Here is a 17,457-nt window from a genome sequence, read left to right as displayed (position 1 = left end):
TGCCAGGATGGCCACCAACCGGGGGGGGGGGGGCAGCTGCCCCGGGGCACGTGATTTCAAAGGGCCCGGGGCTCCGGCTGCTGCTACCACAGCAGTGGCTGGAGCCCTGGGCCCTTTACGTCGCCTCTGGAGCCCCAGGTGGCACGAGCCAGGCGGCGTGGAAGGGCCGGCCGGGGGATGCTCACCCAGCCCAGCCCCCGGACCCGTAAGTCTTCGGAGTTACTTTCACCCCGAGCATGAAATACATTCACGGTGGGCCCAATCCTCAGCTGGTATCAGTCAGTGGAGCGCCCTGAGGTCACTACAACGCCCAGTCACAGCGTTTGGGCCACTGCGGTTCAAACGGGCTGGACAAAGCGCTACAATAGAGGTTTTCAACCTTTTTTCTTATGCGAACCCCTAAAAAATGTCACATGGAGATGCGGACCCCTTTAGAAACCTTAGACATAGTCTGCAGAGCCCCAGGGGTCCATGGACCTCAGGCTGAAAACCACTGCACTACAGCTCAGTCACGCATTGGCAGCAGGCTGGGGTCACTAAATGACGTGAGGGCTTTCCCCATCTGTAACAGCCTCAATTCCACAAAGTCACCTTTGAGCAAAGATTCTTTGCATCATCCCCTTTGATGCCTACCCCACCTCACATAGATGCACTGAGCACCCCGCACCTGGCGTTTCTTCCACATCCCAATTCTTCTGCTCAGTGACAAACTGCAAGCACCTGAAAGCAAACTTGGAAAACATACTGGTTATACCCGTGGATTCGTTCACCTCTCTCTCCTCTGTCAAATAAAAGCCATGCCCAATGACAATGCAGCACCCTCCTTTGTCTCTGGCACAATTTAAAGTAACTCTTGGGCTGCAAGCAGGTAGGATCCCTACGAAGAACCAACACACACAACCTTACCAGGGCGATCCACACCCTCACCGCTTCCCCTCAGCGTGATACCCTTTCTCTGGTAAACCTCAGCAGGTTCCTGATTAATCCTCCCTGCCTGCTCATTTATGTTCTACCTTGTGAGCCCACTCAGCTAAATTATTGATGCTGCTCTAAAATACCAGGCAGTCTGTGAAAGAAGCAAGGCTGTTTTTAGTCAGGCTTTGACTCTTTGAGGTAAAGATCCAAGGGCATTTTCCCCCTGCTCTACAGCTCCGGTACATTTAAAGAATTAATTGGTTTAATAAAGGGAAACTCTCCTTCACAGTTTTCCTCCTGGCGCTTTTCTGAGGGAAGCAGTCTGAGAACTGGGTGTGTAACCTTGGCAATAGACCCCCATAGAGTGTAATAGTTTGCGACCTGAAGGAGAGCTCTGTGTAGCTTGAAAGCTGCTCTTCCACCACCTGAAGCCAGTCCAATAAAAGATAGGACCTCACCCACCGTGTCTCCCTCATTGTTCGCAATGTAATTTACATACAGATGTGTTCAATGGTAGTTTTCTCCAATTACACATAGAAACAGCTGAAAACCAGCAGTTTTTTGGGTGGAATTTCCTTTGTTTTTTGGCAGCCTCTGGTTTGCGATGATGCCGAACTCCTGCCATTCCTATGGAAAGCTCGGTGCTCTCTGCACTGGAACAGCTGACCCATACTCAGTCTCTCCCAGAGCTGTTTCCAGAACAGCAATGACCTCCTCCCCAACCCCCTCACGCTACCTCTGGCCTTATTTCCCCCGTGCATATATGCCTGGCTCCAGACCCCAGTTAGTCTTTGTTCCATGACTTCAGCACCTCTGCTGCATTCAACCAACCATTCTCTATAAGACAGAACCAGCCCCGGCTCCAAACAGTCCTTCCCCAAGTCTACTCTCCTCCCTCCGCTATGTTTTAAGATGTAGCCCAGCCGGAGAGCCCCGCCCCAAAACCAGAAGAGTGAGGGCACGAGGAATCAGAACTTACAACTCCCACAAGGCACCGCTGGACCCACCGACAAATGTAACTTGAGGTTGAACAGACTCAAAAAGTTTCAATCCGGGAACACTGAAATGTTTCATTCAATCCAAGTTATGGAAATGAACCATTTCCACGTTTCCAAATTGAGACTTTCTGGAACGTTTTATTCCATGAATGATTTCAATATTTGGAGTTTTCATTGCGACTGCAGATGGAAGTAAACTTCAAAACGTTCCATGGGACGGAAATTCTGATTTTCTTTCCGCGCTTATCGCCCTCTGGAGCCAGAGGCTATTGCTTGGAAATTAGTGGAAGGCCGTGCTGCTGAGTGGGTTAAAACACAAAGCACCAGTTGTCCAAGTGAGGCAGGGGTGTTGGATATTTGGTGAATCTGACACACTCATATATACAGTACACCCAAGAAATTCCTGTAGCTCAGGTCTGCAACATTCCTTCGCGCAGGTAGATAAGGCTACCGCAAGGATAAGCCAGTGAGTGAGACTAGCAACGATCACACAGAGTTCTGACATTTAACATGCTCCACTTCCACGCATTAAGGCTATTGCCACGTGGTGACATTCCTCATTATAAGCCTGTTGCCTCCATTTAGCATTTCTATTGTGTTTGCCGTAAGCACAACTGCCCTGAAAGCGGGACAGCATCTCTCGTATTGGTGAATTATCTGGGAGTCAAAGTCCAGGCAAACAGCTTCCGGGGAGAAGCACCACAGCAGAAACGCTATAGCTGGGGGCAGGGCAGGGCACCGGCAGGAGCAAGATCCATGCCCGGGGATGAACTGGAGTCAGGAAATCCCATGACCTGTTGGAGACCAAGCAGCTCACTCAGTGGAGTAACAGGCTGCTCTCTGATGGGCAAGGGTAGAATTAAGGCTCCCACAGCAGCATGTTCTGAGCCCCAGTCGCTGGGAGGTCTCTGGAAAGCGCAGCATGACCCCAGCACCTAGTACGCTAAACCAGCAACAGCCTCCGTCACCACCTGCCTATCGCCAGTTTGGGTCACTCTGGGCCAGGGAATGGCACTCGTTGGCTTTGGACCACCAGTGCCAAGCAGCCTGAAAGCCAGTTTAGGATAATCTCTGTGGCATAAAACTGACAGAGTCACTCCTACAACTCCCCCTATGCCAGCGGCGCAGGAAGCCTGGCTGTGAGGGGAAGGGGTGGGGCAAGTCACCAGCTGCAGTATCAGCTGTGTGATGCTAGCCGCAGCATCTCTGAGCCTCCCCAGGGAATGGGCTTGATGCTCAGCCACTCTAGGACCTCGGGGGCACGAAGGCCACCTTGGCACCATACCCCCAGCCTGGTCCAGAGCTGCACTTCTTGGCAATATCCAGGAGTCAGCAGCGTTTTATTCAGACATCGGAGACTCCCAGCTGACAGCAACAGACGCCATGAGACCCTCGGTTATACTAGGGCAGATGGAAAAGCAAAGAAACTGACCAGCCCCTGCCTGCTCCTCCTCCAGCTCCTCTCCACAGAAACGCTTCCAGTGATGGCAGCAAGGACAGGAAAGATGGCTCACTCCAGAGTAGGACCCCAAACTGAGGTGGGAGTTGGGGTAACTTTAATGAGCTGCTGCCCCCAGAGGCTGATTAGAGCCTGAAGATGCCAGAGAATGAGTCCACAAGGCCAAGCACTGCTCTGCCCTCACAGCCTGTGATTTTCCAGAGTACATTTGGTCGGCGTTAGTCAACCCTCTGAAATCAGTAAAGCGTGCCCAGCTATGATTTCACATTGGAAGCCGGTTTTGGTCAGTGCCTGCTGTTTCCATCATCCAAACAGCTCTGAGCACTTCTTTGCCACAAGCGAAGGGAGCAGCTGGGAGACAGGGCTGGAAGTGCTTTAGATGTGCATACTTAACAATCCATAGGTCGGAATGAATCAGAGGCCACCAGTGTCCTGGGTGGGCCGCTAGGTAGCCAATTACCTGGACCAAATGCAAGTGGAATCACAGTAGAGAAACTCTTTGTACTGCAGCCAAGCTCACAGTAGAGCTCCCACTGACTGCCCAAACCAGTAACAAGGAGGGAAAAAACCCTGAATAGCTAAAATATCAAGGCATGATTTTCAGAAGTGACAGTGATTTTTAGATGCCCAACTTGGGATGCATCAAAGAGGCCTGATCTGAAGTGCTGAGCACCCACTCTCTGGAAATGCATCCAATGAAGTGAGCTGTAACTCACAAAAGCTTATGCTCATATAAATTGGTTAGTCTCTAAGGTGCCACAAGTCCTCCTTTTCTTTTTATGAATACAGACTGTCATAAATATAAAGGGAAGGGTAAACCCCTTTGAAATCCCTCCTGGCCAGAGGAAAAACTCCTCTCACCTGTAAAGGGTTAAGAAGCTAAAGGTAACCTCGCTGGCACCTGACCAAAATGACCAATGAGGAGACAAGATACTTTCAAAAGCTGGGAGGAGGGAGAGAAACAAAGGGTCTCAGTCTGTCTATATGCTGTTTCTGCCGGGGATAGACCAGGAATGGAGTCTTAGAACTTTTAGTAAGTAATCTAGCTAGGTACGTGTTAGGTTATGATTTCTTTAAATGGCTGAGAAAAGAATTGTGCTGAATAGAATAACTATTTCTGTCTATCTTTTTTGTAACTTAAGTTTTTGCCTAGAGGGATTCTCTATGTTTTGAATCTAATTACCCTGTAAGGTATCTACCATCCTGATTTTACAGAGGTGATTTCTTCACTTCTATTTACTTCTATTTCTATTAAAAGTCTTCTTCTAAGAAAACTGAATGCTTTTTCATTGTTCTCAGATCCAAGGGTTTGGGTCTGTGGTCACCTATGCAAATTGGTGAGGCTTTTTATCCAACATTTCCCAGGAAAGGGGGGGGTGCAAGTGTTGGGAGGATTGTTCTTAAGATCCAAGGGTCTGGGTCTGTAGTCACCTAGGCAAATTGGTGAGGCTTTTTACCAAACATTGTCCAGGAAGTGGGGTGCAAGGTTTTGGGAAGTATTTTGGGGGGAAAGACGTTTCCAAACAGCTCTTCCCCAGTAACCAGTATTTGTTTGGTGGTGGTAGCGGCCAATCCAAGGACAAAGGGTGGAATATTTTGTACCTTGGGGAAGTTTTGACCTAAGCTGGTAAAGATAAGCTTAGGAGGTTTTTCATGCAGGTCCCCACATCTGTACCCTAGAGTTCAGAGTGAGGAAGGAACCTTGACACAGACTAACACAGCTGCTACTCTGCAACCAGTCACCTTTAAAAATCCTATCATTACAGGCCCCAGCCAAGATCAGGGCTCCATGGTGCTAGCAGCTGTTCACACACCTACGGAGAGGCAGACTAGACTCTGCTCCCTCTCCAAGTGTCTTGGCTTTAATTTCAGAAAGAGGCAGGAGAAGGTACCAAATAAATGAGAACCTCTTTGTTTTTTCATGCACGCTGGCCAGTGAAAAATCCTGCCCTGATGTCAACCCCTGGGGTTAGAAAGCAAAGCCTGCTAACACAGGGATATTTACAAGAGGGGAGAATGAATAGTTCTGTACTGTGCAGTTGTTCTCTGGCTTGGTAATTGATTCCGCATTTATAGCGAACCCAATGCTTAAATCTCTCTACCCCAAATGCTCCCATAACTAAATAAGCACAAAGGAGACGTATAAGCTGATTAACTCTTCTAATGCTCTCATGACCCAGAAGATGAGCTGTTTTAAGCAAACTTTCCCCACAAACTGGTTTCCATGCTGGAGCCTGTGGAAGGAAGTAAGGGAACTTTTTCCAAACCAAATGCCTCACAGAGATGCTGGGAAAAGGCCCCTTTTTGGCAAGAGCCATGCATACAGAAGACTAAATTGCCCTAGGGGAATTATCCAGGAAATACCTGCAGGGCCAGAGCAGGCAGTGAGAAAAATGGATTAGTGCAGATAGGCTGCCACAAGAGGAACTAGCTCCTAAGACTCTAATGAAGAGCAAAACCTCAGATGCCTCCCAAAATCAAAAGAGTCGTCCATTTCTCTGTCCTGAGCCACTAACCTGCTTCCACCCTAACCCAAGTAGTGTTCACATGCATGGCAGGCCCTATGGGGAGACAGGCAGCACTGTTCTATGACCCACGCTAAAATGAGCTCCATCTAACAGGGATGACCTCCCCGTTCTCCCAGGCCAGGCAGCGAGCTAAGCAGAACTATCAGCCTCTCACTTGTTTTCTCATTTATTTCCACCTACCCTCCCGCCTTCCAGCAGCTGTTGCTAATTTACTCATTCCACCCACCCATGCTCCCTCTAGCAGCTGCTAACTCGTAATTTACCCTGTTCATAGCAAGGTGGGTGCAGAGGAGAGGAGAAACCGAGGCTACATCATTAGAATAAAGAGAGATGCTCCAGGATGCCAGCTGCCACTTGGATTCTATGTGATAGGCACGATGTAAGAACCTAGTCAGATCCCTGCAACCAAATGAGATGAAGTGTCCGTTCCGCCTCTCAGCCATTCACCCTCCAACAGAGCAGTGATGTGAGAGGTGGACTAGATGGCCTAAGGGGCTATTTCAATCCCTGCAGGGGTTAGCACAGGGCTGTTCCTTACAGCAGGTTTATCTAGGGCTTTGTCCAGTCTAGTCTCACGCACAGTAGGCTTTCCCTGCGGAGGCGACTGCATGATCTTCTGGCTCTCACAGTCAGTAAGGAGCAGAGGAGATGAAGGAAGCCAGAATCATTTTTCGGCGGCAGAGATCTGCAGTGTAGCTCTGGCAGGAGGCACCTTTCCTGATCACAGCACAAACTTTTTGCATCTAGAGAGCACCCCCACTTACTATCAAGGAGGGGTGCTCTCCCCTGGGCATTGGCACCTTGCTCATCACCACGGTCCCTTAAGGAGAACATGAGTTACAAACACACAAGGGAAAAACAGGCCTCCTTGCTGGGAACAGCAGCCAGCCTCTGCAGTAGGGAATACAAGCTACCAGTTCCTTCACTGAGAATCTGCAATCTACAGGGCAGTTCCTTTGCTAAGGTTAATTGTCACAGCCCCTTTTGAAAAAAGAACAGGAGGACTTGTGCCACCTTAGAGACTAACACATTTATTTGAGCATAAGCTTTCGTGGGCTAAAACCCACTTCATCAGATGCATGCATGCATCCGATGAAATGGGTTTTAGCCTACGAAAGCTTATGCTCAAATAAATGTGTTAGTCTCTAAGGTGCCACAAGTCCTCCTGTTCTTTTTGCAGATACAGACTTACACAGCTGCTGCTCTGAAGCCCCTTTTGAGTCCATGGAGCTAGGACGAATTCCACAACAGGACCTGCCCACCAGCTGTTGTGAAACACAAACAGAGAAATAGAAGTCCATATTACAAATGTGCACTGCAGATAAAGCCACTCACCCCTCCATCTGTCGTTCCTCATCCCAACAGGAAGTATTTTGAACTAAGGGGCAGCCATTGTAGGAATTCCCCACAGAGAAAGAATGCACAGGCTGAGAAATGTCTTGGCCAACTTAAGGAAGAAAAAAGCCTGTCAACTCACAGCTCATTAACGGAGTCATTTATGGCTGAATCCACACCCATGCCCTGTCCTTTAGCCTTCCAATTCTAATGAGATCCTAAATTCAAGAATACTATGCTCTATAAGTCTGCCACAGAAGGGGCTGGTTCCAGCACTATATTTTGAAAGGCTTCTCCCTGCAATAACGATATAGACACATAGCTGCCTTACAAACGAGAGTAGACTCTAATTGCTGCCTCTTCATTTTCTGCTTCTAAATAGCAACGAGAGCAGCCACCTCAAGAGGGAGACTAAGATCTGTCTGCAGTAACCGGGATGGAGCAGACGTACAGGGGTTTAGGGTGTTTCCGTGGAGAGGTGGAGATTTAAAAATACCCATATTATGTTAAAAGGAGTGAGATGCAAAGTTCCCCCTCAGACTAATTCGTCCACTCGGTGCTAGTAGGTATTAGGGATACGGAGCACAATTCAGCGCATAATTTGAAGCTCTGGATAATATGCAAAAAGCATCCCAGAGCACCAGGGAAATGGAAATCAGCTAAATTAAACCCATTCAAACTCCATTTCCTACGCCAGGGCTATAAAGAGTGACGGCCCTTTACCAGAGATGGTTTTGCAGAGATTGGAGTCAGCGAACCCTTTCATATAGCACTTGAAGGGGGAGATTGAGCAGTGGGGAAGGATGCTGATTATTGCAGCGCAAAGATTGGAAGTGGATCACAGAGAGCGAAATGCAAGTAGGAGACTGCAGAGTAGGTGGCAGCTGGATCTCAACCCGTTCATTGAACGGTTTTAAAGCAGACATTTCATTCTCTGCAGCACTTTCCTTCCTGTTACAGTGAAACAAGTCGTCAAATATTATAAGGGACAGCGTTTTACTCCCACAGGATGAAAATGAAGATGATGGGGGGTAAGGGTTGACTTGGGAGCTCCTTTGCTTTCAGATATTTTCCCCATTGATTGGGGGCAGGGGGGAAATAAATGTGCTCCTGACTTTTGATCCCCTTCCCTAATGCTCCAGTAAAGGATCTAGATTTTAAACAGAACGACAAATTATTTTTTTTTATTGTTAGCAGCAAGACGCTGTATTGCACATTAATAGAAAGAAGTGACTTTCCCTTCCTATGGAATTGTGGTATAGTAAAATATGGACTGTCCTTGTAAAGGGAAATCTTTCACACCAAGTATGTACACGAGAGAAGCTCCAAAAAAAGGACAGGTATTTAGAAATGTGCTCAGTGTGCTCAGAGGAGGTGGGCTCCCTTGCCAGCAAACCAGAATTTTTAGGCAGGTTCTTGGAACGTTTACTCAACCAGGATCAGATTATGTCCTATGCAGAACGTTAACATTTTATTGTAATTTTGCCTTAATAAGCACAAATAAAATAATTACTTAAAAAATGTAAACAGCAAACTCTGTACAAGCATATTGTAAGCTCTTTGGGGCAGGGACTTGCTCCTTCTATCTGAACACACTAGACAGATATAGGGTAAGAAGTGAAACCGAGGCACAGAGAGGGGAAATGACCTGGCCAAGGCACACCAGTGGTCAGAGGCCAAGCCAGGAACAGAACCCAGGTCTCTCCTGACTCGCAGTCCAGTGACCTAGTTGCTAGGCTAGTCCCGCGACCTGTACCATTAGCCCACAGCCTGGTCCATTAGCCTGTTGCGGTTCAGTGCTGTATTAGTTACAAGGTGTCGTGTCTCCAAGATAACCTATGAGAAGGAATGAAGAGTTAAGTTGTACATATGTCCACTTACTCCCTTCCTCCACCAGGGAACTTGATGGACTGTAGCCAGAATGGCACGAGCAGCACAGGGTTAACCATGAATTATAGCTGGCAATAATTACACCTTGGAGCCTGCCTGTCTGTGTGATCTCTGCAGCTCTCTTAAGAGCCACTCTCAAATCACTCCAATTTCACAGTCCTAGCTCAGGATCAACTTACCATGCAGACTAAAAAGCAATGAAAAGCATGGAGAAACCCAGCTCTTTTGACTCCATCCTAACAGAGCTTGACTGGAGTTTCTCCTCTATGCACTGCTTCTTGGATGTTAAGGAGTCATTGGAAGAGTAGCCCCCTACACACAGGCATTCGGTGCTCAGATCAGTTCTCGCTCGCGTTTGCTCATCTTGCAAGTCACACCTCTCCGCCAGCCCAGCAGAGGCTTGTCTTGGGCAGCTGGGTACGTAGTTACCATCTCAATGGCATACAGGCTGCTGACAATTGGATTGTACCTGTCACTGGAACACAGCCTCATCACCCCCTCGACATTCCACATGAAGTTTCCAACAGTGCATTAGATTAAACATGGCTATCTTAAATGAAGTGTCTAATTTTTATAACAATTTTTACGTGGTGGCTAGGGCTGCATTTTAACAAAGAGGCTCTTCGTTCCGGTTTGAAACATGTCTCTTCAAAGCAAAAAAATTCCCTCCTCATGTCCTCTCTATTCAGTCTGCTTTGCCAAAAAACATTAGTTTGAATGTTCTCTCTGTGATTTGTTGAAGGCTTAAGATTCTGAACATATGACATTGCTGTATCAATAACATGTGTGGTGATTTTCTACAGATGTACTCTTTTGGGCTGTATCTCCGAAGCCTAAATCAATAAAGACAAGAAAAAAGTCACAGTGAATTATTTTCTGAAAATCACTTTATTGCCTAGCAGGGTAATTGTGAACGCACCTAGAGTGACGAACTGTGGAATGAGCAATGAAGCGCTCTCTATATGGCAAAAAGAGGAGCAATTCATTTCAGCCTTATTTACCACAAGTCTTTTAACCTATTAGAACTCCACAGAGCTACAAACTTTGACTTTTAACACTTCTGATTGTCAGTATTAATCCAGGGTCCTCTTCCCCTTTAAAAGAGGACTGCAAGTGTTTTTCCCCCTTTTTTTGCTTGTTTTTTACTTTAAAAAGCCCAGCAATGCCAAGTCTGGTTTTGCTGAATGACTTACTAGATGGCCGGGTGTGGATTGTGAACCCCCAACCATGGCAGAAGGGACAAGGTTTCAAATCTTCAGATTCTCTAACTGTTTCTCAGGCGTTTAAGTTCAATAGATGTTACCAACAACAAAAACAGTCTAAAAAAGTCTCTTCCCCTGTCAATCAAGTTATCCCCGCAGGATGTCTGATGCCATGACCTTACCTGTGCTCCATGGAATGGTTCCAGGAAAACAGGTCAGGCAACATCTGAATTTGTCATGTAAACAGGATAAAAGCCTCTTTCAAGAAATAAACGTGTCAGACAGAACACAGCCAAAAAAGGAGCACAAACCTTAATATATTCCTCCCTTTCAGCTCACCCCAGTAAGTGGCTGGCTGAGGCTACAGTTTCAAATTTCTATGATTACTGGGGGTTGGAAGTTCACCACAGTGATCTCCACTAAGAAGGGCGTCTCGGGTTTTCAGTCTCCCGACTCCGAGGCACCCACTCTGAGCTCTCGCCCCAATAGCCAGACACAACCAGGGCTCCCATCGTAAGTTCCCGCTGACAACAGCCACCAGCTTTGTCGCATGCACAACCCTGTCACTGGGGAGGACAACCAGTCCCAAGGCTCTTCTCACTAGTTATCATAGGCACTTAGATGGCCCCCAGCACCGCAGTATCTGGGCATCTCACAATCTTTAATGTATTTATCCTCAAGCCCCCCGTGAGGTGGAGGAGGGGAGAGGAACAGTCCTGGCCTCAAAGTCCTTTCAATCTAAAGGAAGGAATATTATCCCCATTTTACAGATCACTGAGGCACAGAGAAGAGACTTTCCCAGACCACGCAGGGAGTCAGAGCCAGAAACTTGAGCCCAGATCTCCTGAGTCCCAGCGTGGTCCATTAAACATAAGGCCAGTCTTTCCCCACGCCTTCCTCAGCGACAGAACCTTACCGTCACCCCCCAGGCATCAAGGTGGGGAAAAACTGGCATTAGCATCTTTGCCCCTTGCAATTAAGGTACCAAGAAAATTAAAGCAGAAAAACAGAAACCAGAGTCTAAAAATGGGAAGACATGTTTATTGTAAGACTTCCCTCCTTAAAATGCTCAACTCTCCCCTCCCACACAGAAAAGTTCCCACATCACAGGCTAGTAAGCCACTTCCCTGAATCAGGGTAGCACATCCCAGGCGGCAGAGGGCATGGCTCAGAGGGCATGGCTCACCCCCACTACACACACAAGTGACATGCCTGATACAAGAGGGCAGATTACAGCAAGATAAAGGCCAGGCCTTTTTCCCCTTTCTCTGGTGCTTTAACATCAGGGAGTGGTTCTTGTAGGTCAGTCAGGGTGTCTTTACAGGAACAGTCCAGCAAACTATGCAAATACAATCCTGGGTCTTCCATATTCCCCTGAACCACAACATGCATTCCACTGAGTAACACCGATTTCCTGTCAACAGGACCCTCTCTTCCCACGGGATGGTTGGAATTTTAGAACCGAAAGCATTACTGGAAAACAGCCCAAACAGATTGATCTGGCCCCTAAAACATTAAACTCCCCTCCATTCACTCTCATGAACGTTGCACTGAGTGAACCAAATCACAGCGGGAAACCACTCTCTGTCCCAAAACAAGCATCATTTCCCCTCCCCAGCACATCTGGAAGCATAGCAGCAGGATTCAGTTACCATTTAGTTCTGACTGCATCCCCCATCCCATGCACATTTACGTGTCGCACCTATTACAGAAGTAATCTGGATACCACAGGCAGCCAGCCAGCCAGCCATGCCCTAAAGCAAACATGGGAGGCACCTGTTACCTGAAACCCCACCCAAGAACGAAATGTCAGATTGAGAGTGCTGCTCCCAGTGATAGTTTAGAAGTTAAGTTGTTTTAAATCATCTTGGGGGAGGGGATTTATGCAGAAGTACCTGAAATTAATCAACCCTACAACACTGGCATTTGTTCATGGTTTGTGCTAATCAAATCCCTAAAAAACCATCTCCAAGGAAAGTGAAGGATAGCAGATTGCTGTGTTCCTTTGTCATTTGGAAGACAAGTCCCTCCATGCTGTTGTGCGCTATTAGAAAGAAGTTCAATGTTTGTTGTTCTGCAGAAGCTCAGTAATTGGTAAAATAACCAGGCCTCAGGTGGCAGTTTCGGAGGAACAGGTTTCCATTTAATCCTTGTTTTCTGCTGCTGCTCTGATAAGGCTGCACACTAACCCTCTGAATTTTACTGTCCATTGATAATCTATTCATGAGGTTTTCTGAAAACACTACATCTTAACTTAGAGAGCACCTGAGCAGACTCTCCCACCCCCAGACTGAAACTGACCAAACGCTGGTCAGTTTCAATACTGCTAGTCCAAAACATGTGGGCTACAGAGAAACAGACTGGAATTGCATCTGCTACTGGAAGAAAGCTATGGATAGCAGCCAAGACACTGGAGATGATGCATCCTCCAGCATTCTCTCTCCCATTCCCTTCCAATTTTTCATATCATCCTTTGGCTGGTAGAGTTAGGGCTAGATTTTTAAAAGTATTTAGGCACTGCTGCAATCAGTGTTACACCTAACTGATTTAGGAGCCTAAATATCACATTTTTAAAGGGAGTATTGCTCTTAGAAGCCAAAATTCCATTGATAGTTGATGGCATTTAGGCACTTAGGAGCCTAAGTCACTTTTGAAAATGAGACACAGGCTTTGCAAGCTGTGCACAGCAACACCTAAATACCTTTAAAAATCGGGGCTTCTGAGTTTTCCAAACTCAGCTGAGAAGGATCATCCCCGGACATGATGAAAATCTGAAGACCCAACCCTATCCTTTACCAACCCATCACTCTCCATCCACCCACACTTAACTATACCACCTCTGCCTCCCCTCACATCTCTGCCTGATAGTGCCCATCCCTCCAGCACAGAACGACTAGACAGGACAATTATGGGTCACCTAAGACACAGTACTGAAGATCCTACAGGAGCACACTGGCACTGTGAAATGTCAGTGGGCACTCCCTGGATAAGAAGAAAGCTTTTTATGTACTTTCTACTGATAATGAGATAGAAACTGCTTACATTCCACTCAGGGCCGGCATTAGACTTGCTGGGGCCCAGGGCAGTAACTAAGAAGCGGGCCCCCCACCCCCGCTGAAGCCAAAAAGCCCGAGCCCTGCCACACTTGCGGGGCCCCTGTGGCATGGGGCCAGAGATGACCGCGGATAGTGGGGAAGGGGCAGAGTGAGGGCATCTGGCTTCAGCAGTATAATTGAGCATGCTCCATCTGTGTGAGCATGCTCAGTACAAGCCAAGCAGCAAATCTGCGGGGGCACATGACCCTGCATGTCCCCCCAGACGCATTGCCTCTGCGTGAGGCCCCGGGCAATTGCTCTGCTTGCTACCCCCGAACACCAGCACTGATTCCACTGTAAAAATCTCTCTCATAAACCAAGGACACTGCCTTTTTGTTGACTTTCCGTCATCAATATTAGCCAGAAATTACAAACACCGTGTACAGGTTTGGCATGTGACTGAAGAGCAACCTACTGAAGCCCCAGAAATCAGCACTTCCACAGTCCAAATATATGAACTCTTGGAACTGAAGTGGCTCTCACAGGACTGGTGTCTGTGCATTAACGGTGTCTGTGCATTAATACACTCAAATTCAGAGCCAAGGCTCTGCAACTCTCTAGTTTTTAGTCTATTCCTATGCTCTGTGCCACAGCCTAGAAATCAGCCAGTCAGTTTTCAAATGAACACAGCACACACATGAACTTCAAATCCTACAAAACAAGCTCCTTCACCAAACTTGTCACTGCCGAAAGAAGACAGCAGAGGTTACTATGATGGGCAAAAAGTCCACTTAATTTCTTTAAGAGGAAAATAGGGGAAACCTCTTTTAACCATTGTAGCTGACAATTCTACTCTCTCAAAGTGAGGAATTTCAGTGAGTAGTTTTGTTTTGGTTTTTTCTAGTGCATATTTTGTTCTTGATCAGTCATCATAGCACAGCGTGGATGAGCAATTTTTGTGCTTGGGCTGGCAGAGTTCAGTAAGACTGTTAGCTCATTGTTAAAATAGCTCTACTTTTCAAACAAAGCTATGGCTTGTCAGGCTCCTCCCAGCTCTGATACAGAAACAAGAACCTGACCCAGTGCAGGATGAATACTCTCCCACTAGTCTGAAAATAGATCCACGGGTACAAGCATCTTGTAATATTTCAGCAAACAGAACCACCCAAGTGTAAAGATTTACAGCAAATAGCACTAATTGCCAGTGACTCCTGACTATCTGAACACATTACTAACAGAGAACTCTTATTTTTATTCAATTATCAAAGGCATGGCTTACAAAGCCTGTAAGAAGTAACTTAGACATGATTACTATGTATTTATTCTCCCTCTGCATAAGTCACCTTCTACTATTCAAAGGTTAGATGGAGGGTTGCAGGGTCTGATCCTGCATGCATGGACAATTCCTCCATTGAGGAATCCCATTTTAGTCATTGGGATTCTAGGAAGGAGTAAGGTCCAGCATGTGATGATAAATATATAGGATCAAACCTATAGGGAAAGTCACTAGCCATTCCATTGCTATATTAGCCCACTTCATAATGACCAGCGCATCATGCACCATTAGGCGCTGTCCTGGCCTCTGCGCAATAAGAAAAGGGGTGGAGAAAGGAAGAAAGCAGTCTGAGTTGGAACATCTACACTACAATTAAACAGCCCTATGGCCTGAGCTCTGCGAGCCTGAGTCAGCTGGTACAGGCCCACCACAGTGTCTAACTGCAGTGCAGACATACCCTAAGTGTACATCTACACAGCCACAGCAGCGAGCCTCCCAGCCCAGGCTGATGGACTTGGGCTAGAGCTCTACAAATAGCTGTGTAGACGGAGCTTTGAAGTCCCTCTCCGTAGGCTTCAAGAGCCCGAGTTCCAGCCTGAGCCACAACGCCGAAGCGCTATTTTTAGAGCTCTAGCCCAAGCTAACCTGAGTCCAGAGAGCCAGGTGGGGAGGCTCCTGCCATGGGCTGCGTAGACATATCCCTAAAGGGTCAGATTCTGCCACCCTTCTTCATGCTGGATAGTACCTTAGTCCACAACGCATAGAGTCAGGTACTATTCAACTTAAGGATGTCAGAAACAGATCCATATGCTGCACTGGAGAGGAGAGACACCACTAACACAAAAACTTTTGTACAAACCCAAATTCTGCCCCGAACACCTTACACACACAAAGTCCCCTGTCTCAGGAATGGACAGACCGGTTTTCCTGGGTAAATTAACCTGATTTTTAAGAAGTTTATACTGGTAAATTCACAAGTTTTTAGTTAACTTGCAGAGGAAAATATTGGCCTTCTGTTCTCCTGAGAGCCGTGTGGAGGTGACCAATATTATGTCATTCTGGTTAAATCTGAAGTCTTATTACAGATCTGAAGTTTTGGTCTGGTCAACAACATGCTGGATGGTCCTCTCAAGGAGGCCCATGGACAGACACTGGCCAAACATTCAGAAGCCCTTAACTATTCATATTAAAATTCACACTGCTTGTGTTTTATAGTAACTTAAAAATTCTTTATACTGGACTCTAAGAGCCATCTCTTCCTGGTCACACACAGCTATGCAAACATCGGTATCGTCATGAGATTTCCTGGTTCTCCGAATAGATCCACACACATAGAGAGACTGAAGCAGCTGGGTTCATTGCCGCACCACATTCCGGCTGTGTAAGCACTATCCCCTCTCCTCTACGCTAGGGACTGACCACAAGGCTTGGGAAGGTTTATTTTCAGATTGGTTTAGATCCTCACGAACCATGTCATTTAAGACTTTAGAGAAGGAAATAGCTAAACCCAAGACTTGGTCACCATCCTATTTCTCAGCTATCCTCCTGTAGGCAAAGGGGTCATACATCTTCCAGACACGGGCATTTTTTGACCCGTGCTGGTGCATTACTGGTCAGGAGCCATTGGAGTGGGGAGCGATTCCCACCGCTACAAGGAGGTTTACAACTAAAACGACCCTGGGAACCACAGGGCTTTGGGGTCCTAGCCCTCATTCCACCCTCCCCTTCCCAGGCATTGTTGCTCTTGTATGAATCCCCACGGGGAGGGACATCCCACTGAGAGGGACCCTTCTGTCCTGAACAGAAGCAGGCAGCTCTGGGACTCTCTTCAGCCCTCCTCTGCTTCTGGGTAAGGCTCTTGTGACACTCCGCAGCTGAGCGTGCGGCGCAGGGCTGAGTTAATACAATAGCCCGGCTCCTGCTGGCCTTCAGTGCAGTCTCCCGAGGTCGAAAAGCACCGCAGCCCCCAGCCCCCCTCATCCCCTGCCCTCAACCGAGGAGGAGATGGCGGAGCCAGCACTCCCCTGTGTTGCCCAGCCAGCCGGTCCCTTCCGGGGACGGGAGCCTGCGCCCACGGGGGGCGAGCCAGGGGCTCACCTCGCGGCCCCCCTCAGGCTCTCCGACATGAAGGGAGCACAAGGAAAAGCTCCCACAGCCAGCGCCCTGCGCGGCCCACGGGACTCTGCAAACCCTGTGTCCGGCTGCACCAGGATGCACCGCCCAGCCCCACTCCCTGCAGCCTCCCCATTAAACCAGCCCCCCGCAGGACCACGCTGCACCCCCCGTGCCCCGCAGCCTCACCCACAGACCGCGCCCCGCAGGGAGCCGCGAGCCCCGCACCCCACCCCAGCTGCTGGCGCAGCGGAGCCGGGCTCTCCCCGCCCGGCCCCTCACCTGGTTTGCCGGGCCGCAGCAGGCAGGCTCCGAGGACGATCCCGGGGAGGAGGAGGGCTCCGAGCCGGTGGGCAGGCGCTCTGCGGGCCGCCACCATCCTTCAGCAGCGCCGGGGACTCATTGCAGCGGGGTCCGGCCGGGCGCGGGGGCGGGAGGGAGAGCGCGGCGGCCACCGCCGGAGCTGCGAGGAGTCGGTGTGCCGGGCGGGGAGCGGGAGCGGGGGCGGGCCAATCCCGGCACCGCCCGCACAGCGCCGGACCCGGCATGCGCGCCCCGGGGCTGGGAGAACCGGACCCACCCACCGCGCTGGCCACCGGGGCGCGCTGCAGGGCGGGGGACGGGAACAGGTGCGGGCCGCGGCGGCCCCGGGGCAGGGGGCTGCGCTGGGAACCTGCCCCCAGTGCCCCAGCTCATTCCTGCCCTGC

At 48.6% G+C, this 17,457-nt stretch overlaps 1 protein-coding gene across 1 annotated transcript in view; it reads right to left on the bottom strand.

The window, feature by feature from the left end:
• NPDC1 (neural proliferation, differentiation and control 1) overlaps positions 1–17,129 on the bottom strand; it is a 122,030-nt gene extending 104,901 nt beyond the window's left edge. Inside the window, exon 1 of the mRNA XM_077835634.1 lies at positions 17,033–17,129. Within this exon, the coding sequence (XP_077691760.1) occupies positions 17,033–17,129 (97 nt within the window). The remainder of the gene's footprint in view (positions 1–17,032) is intronic.
• Between the last annotated feature and the right edge of the window lie 328 nt (positions 17,130–17,457).

This window comes from Eretmochelys imbricata, chromosome 16, assembly GCF_965152235.1.
Source record: "Eretmochelys imbricata isolate rEreImb1 chromosome 16, rEreImb1.hap1, whole genome shotgun sequence".
Classification (NCBI taxonomy): domain Eukaryota; kingdom Metazoa; phylum Chordata; order Testudines; family Cheloniidae; genus Eretmochelys; species Eretmochelys imbricata.
This window is presented reverse-complemented; position numbering and strand designations above follow the sequence as displayed.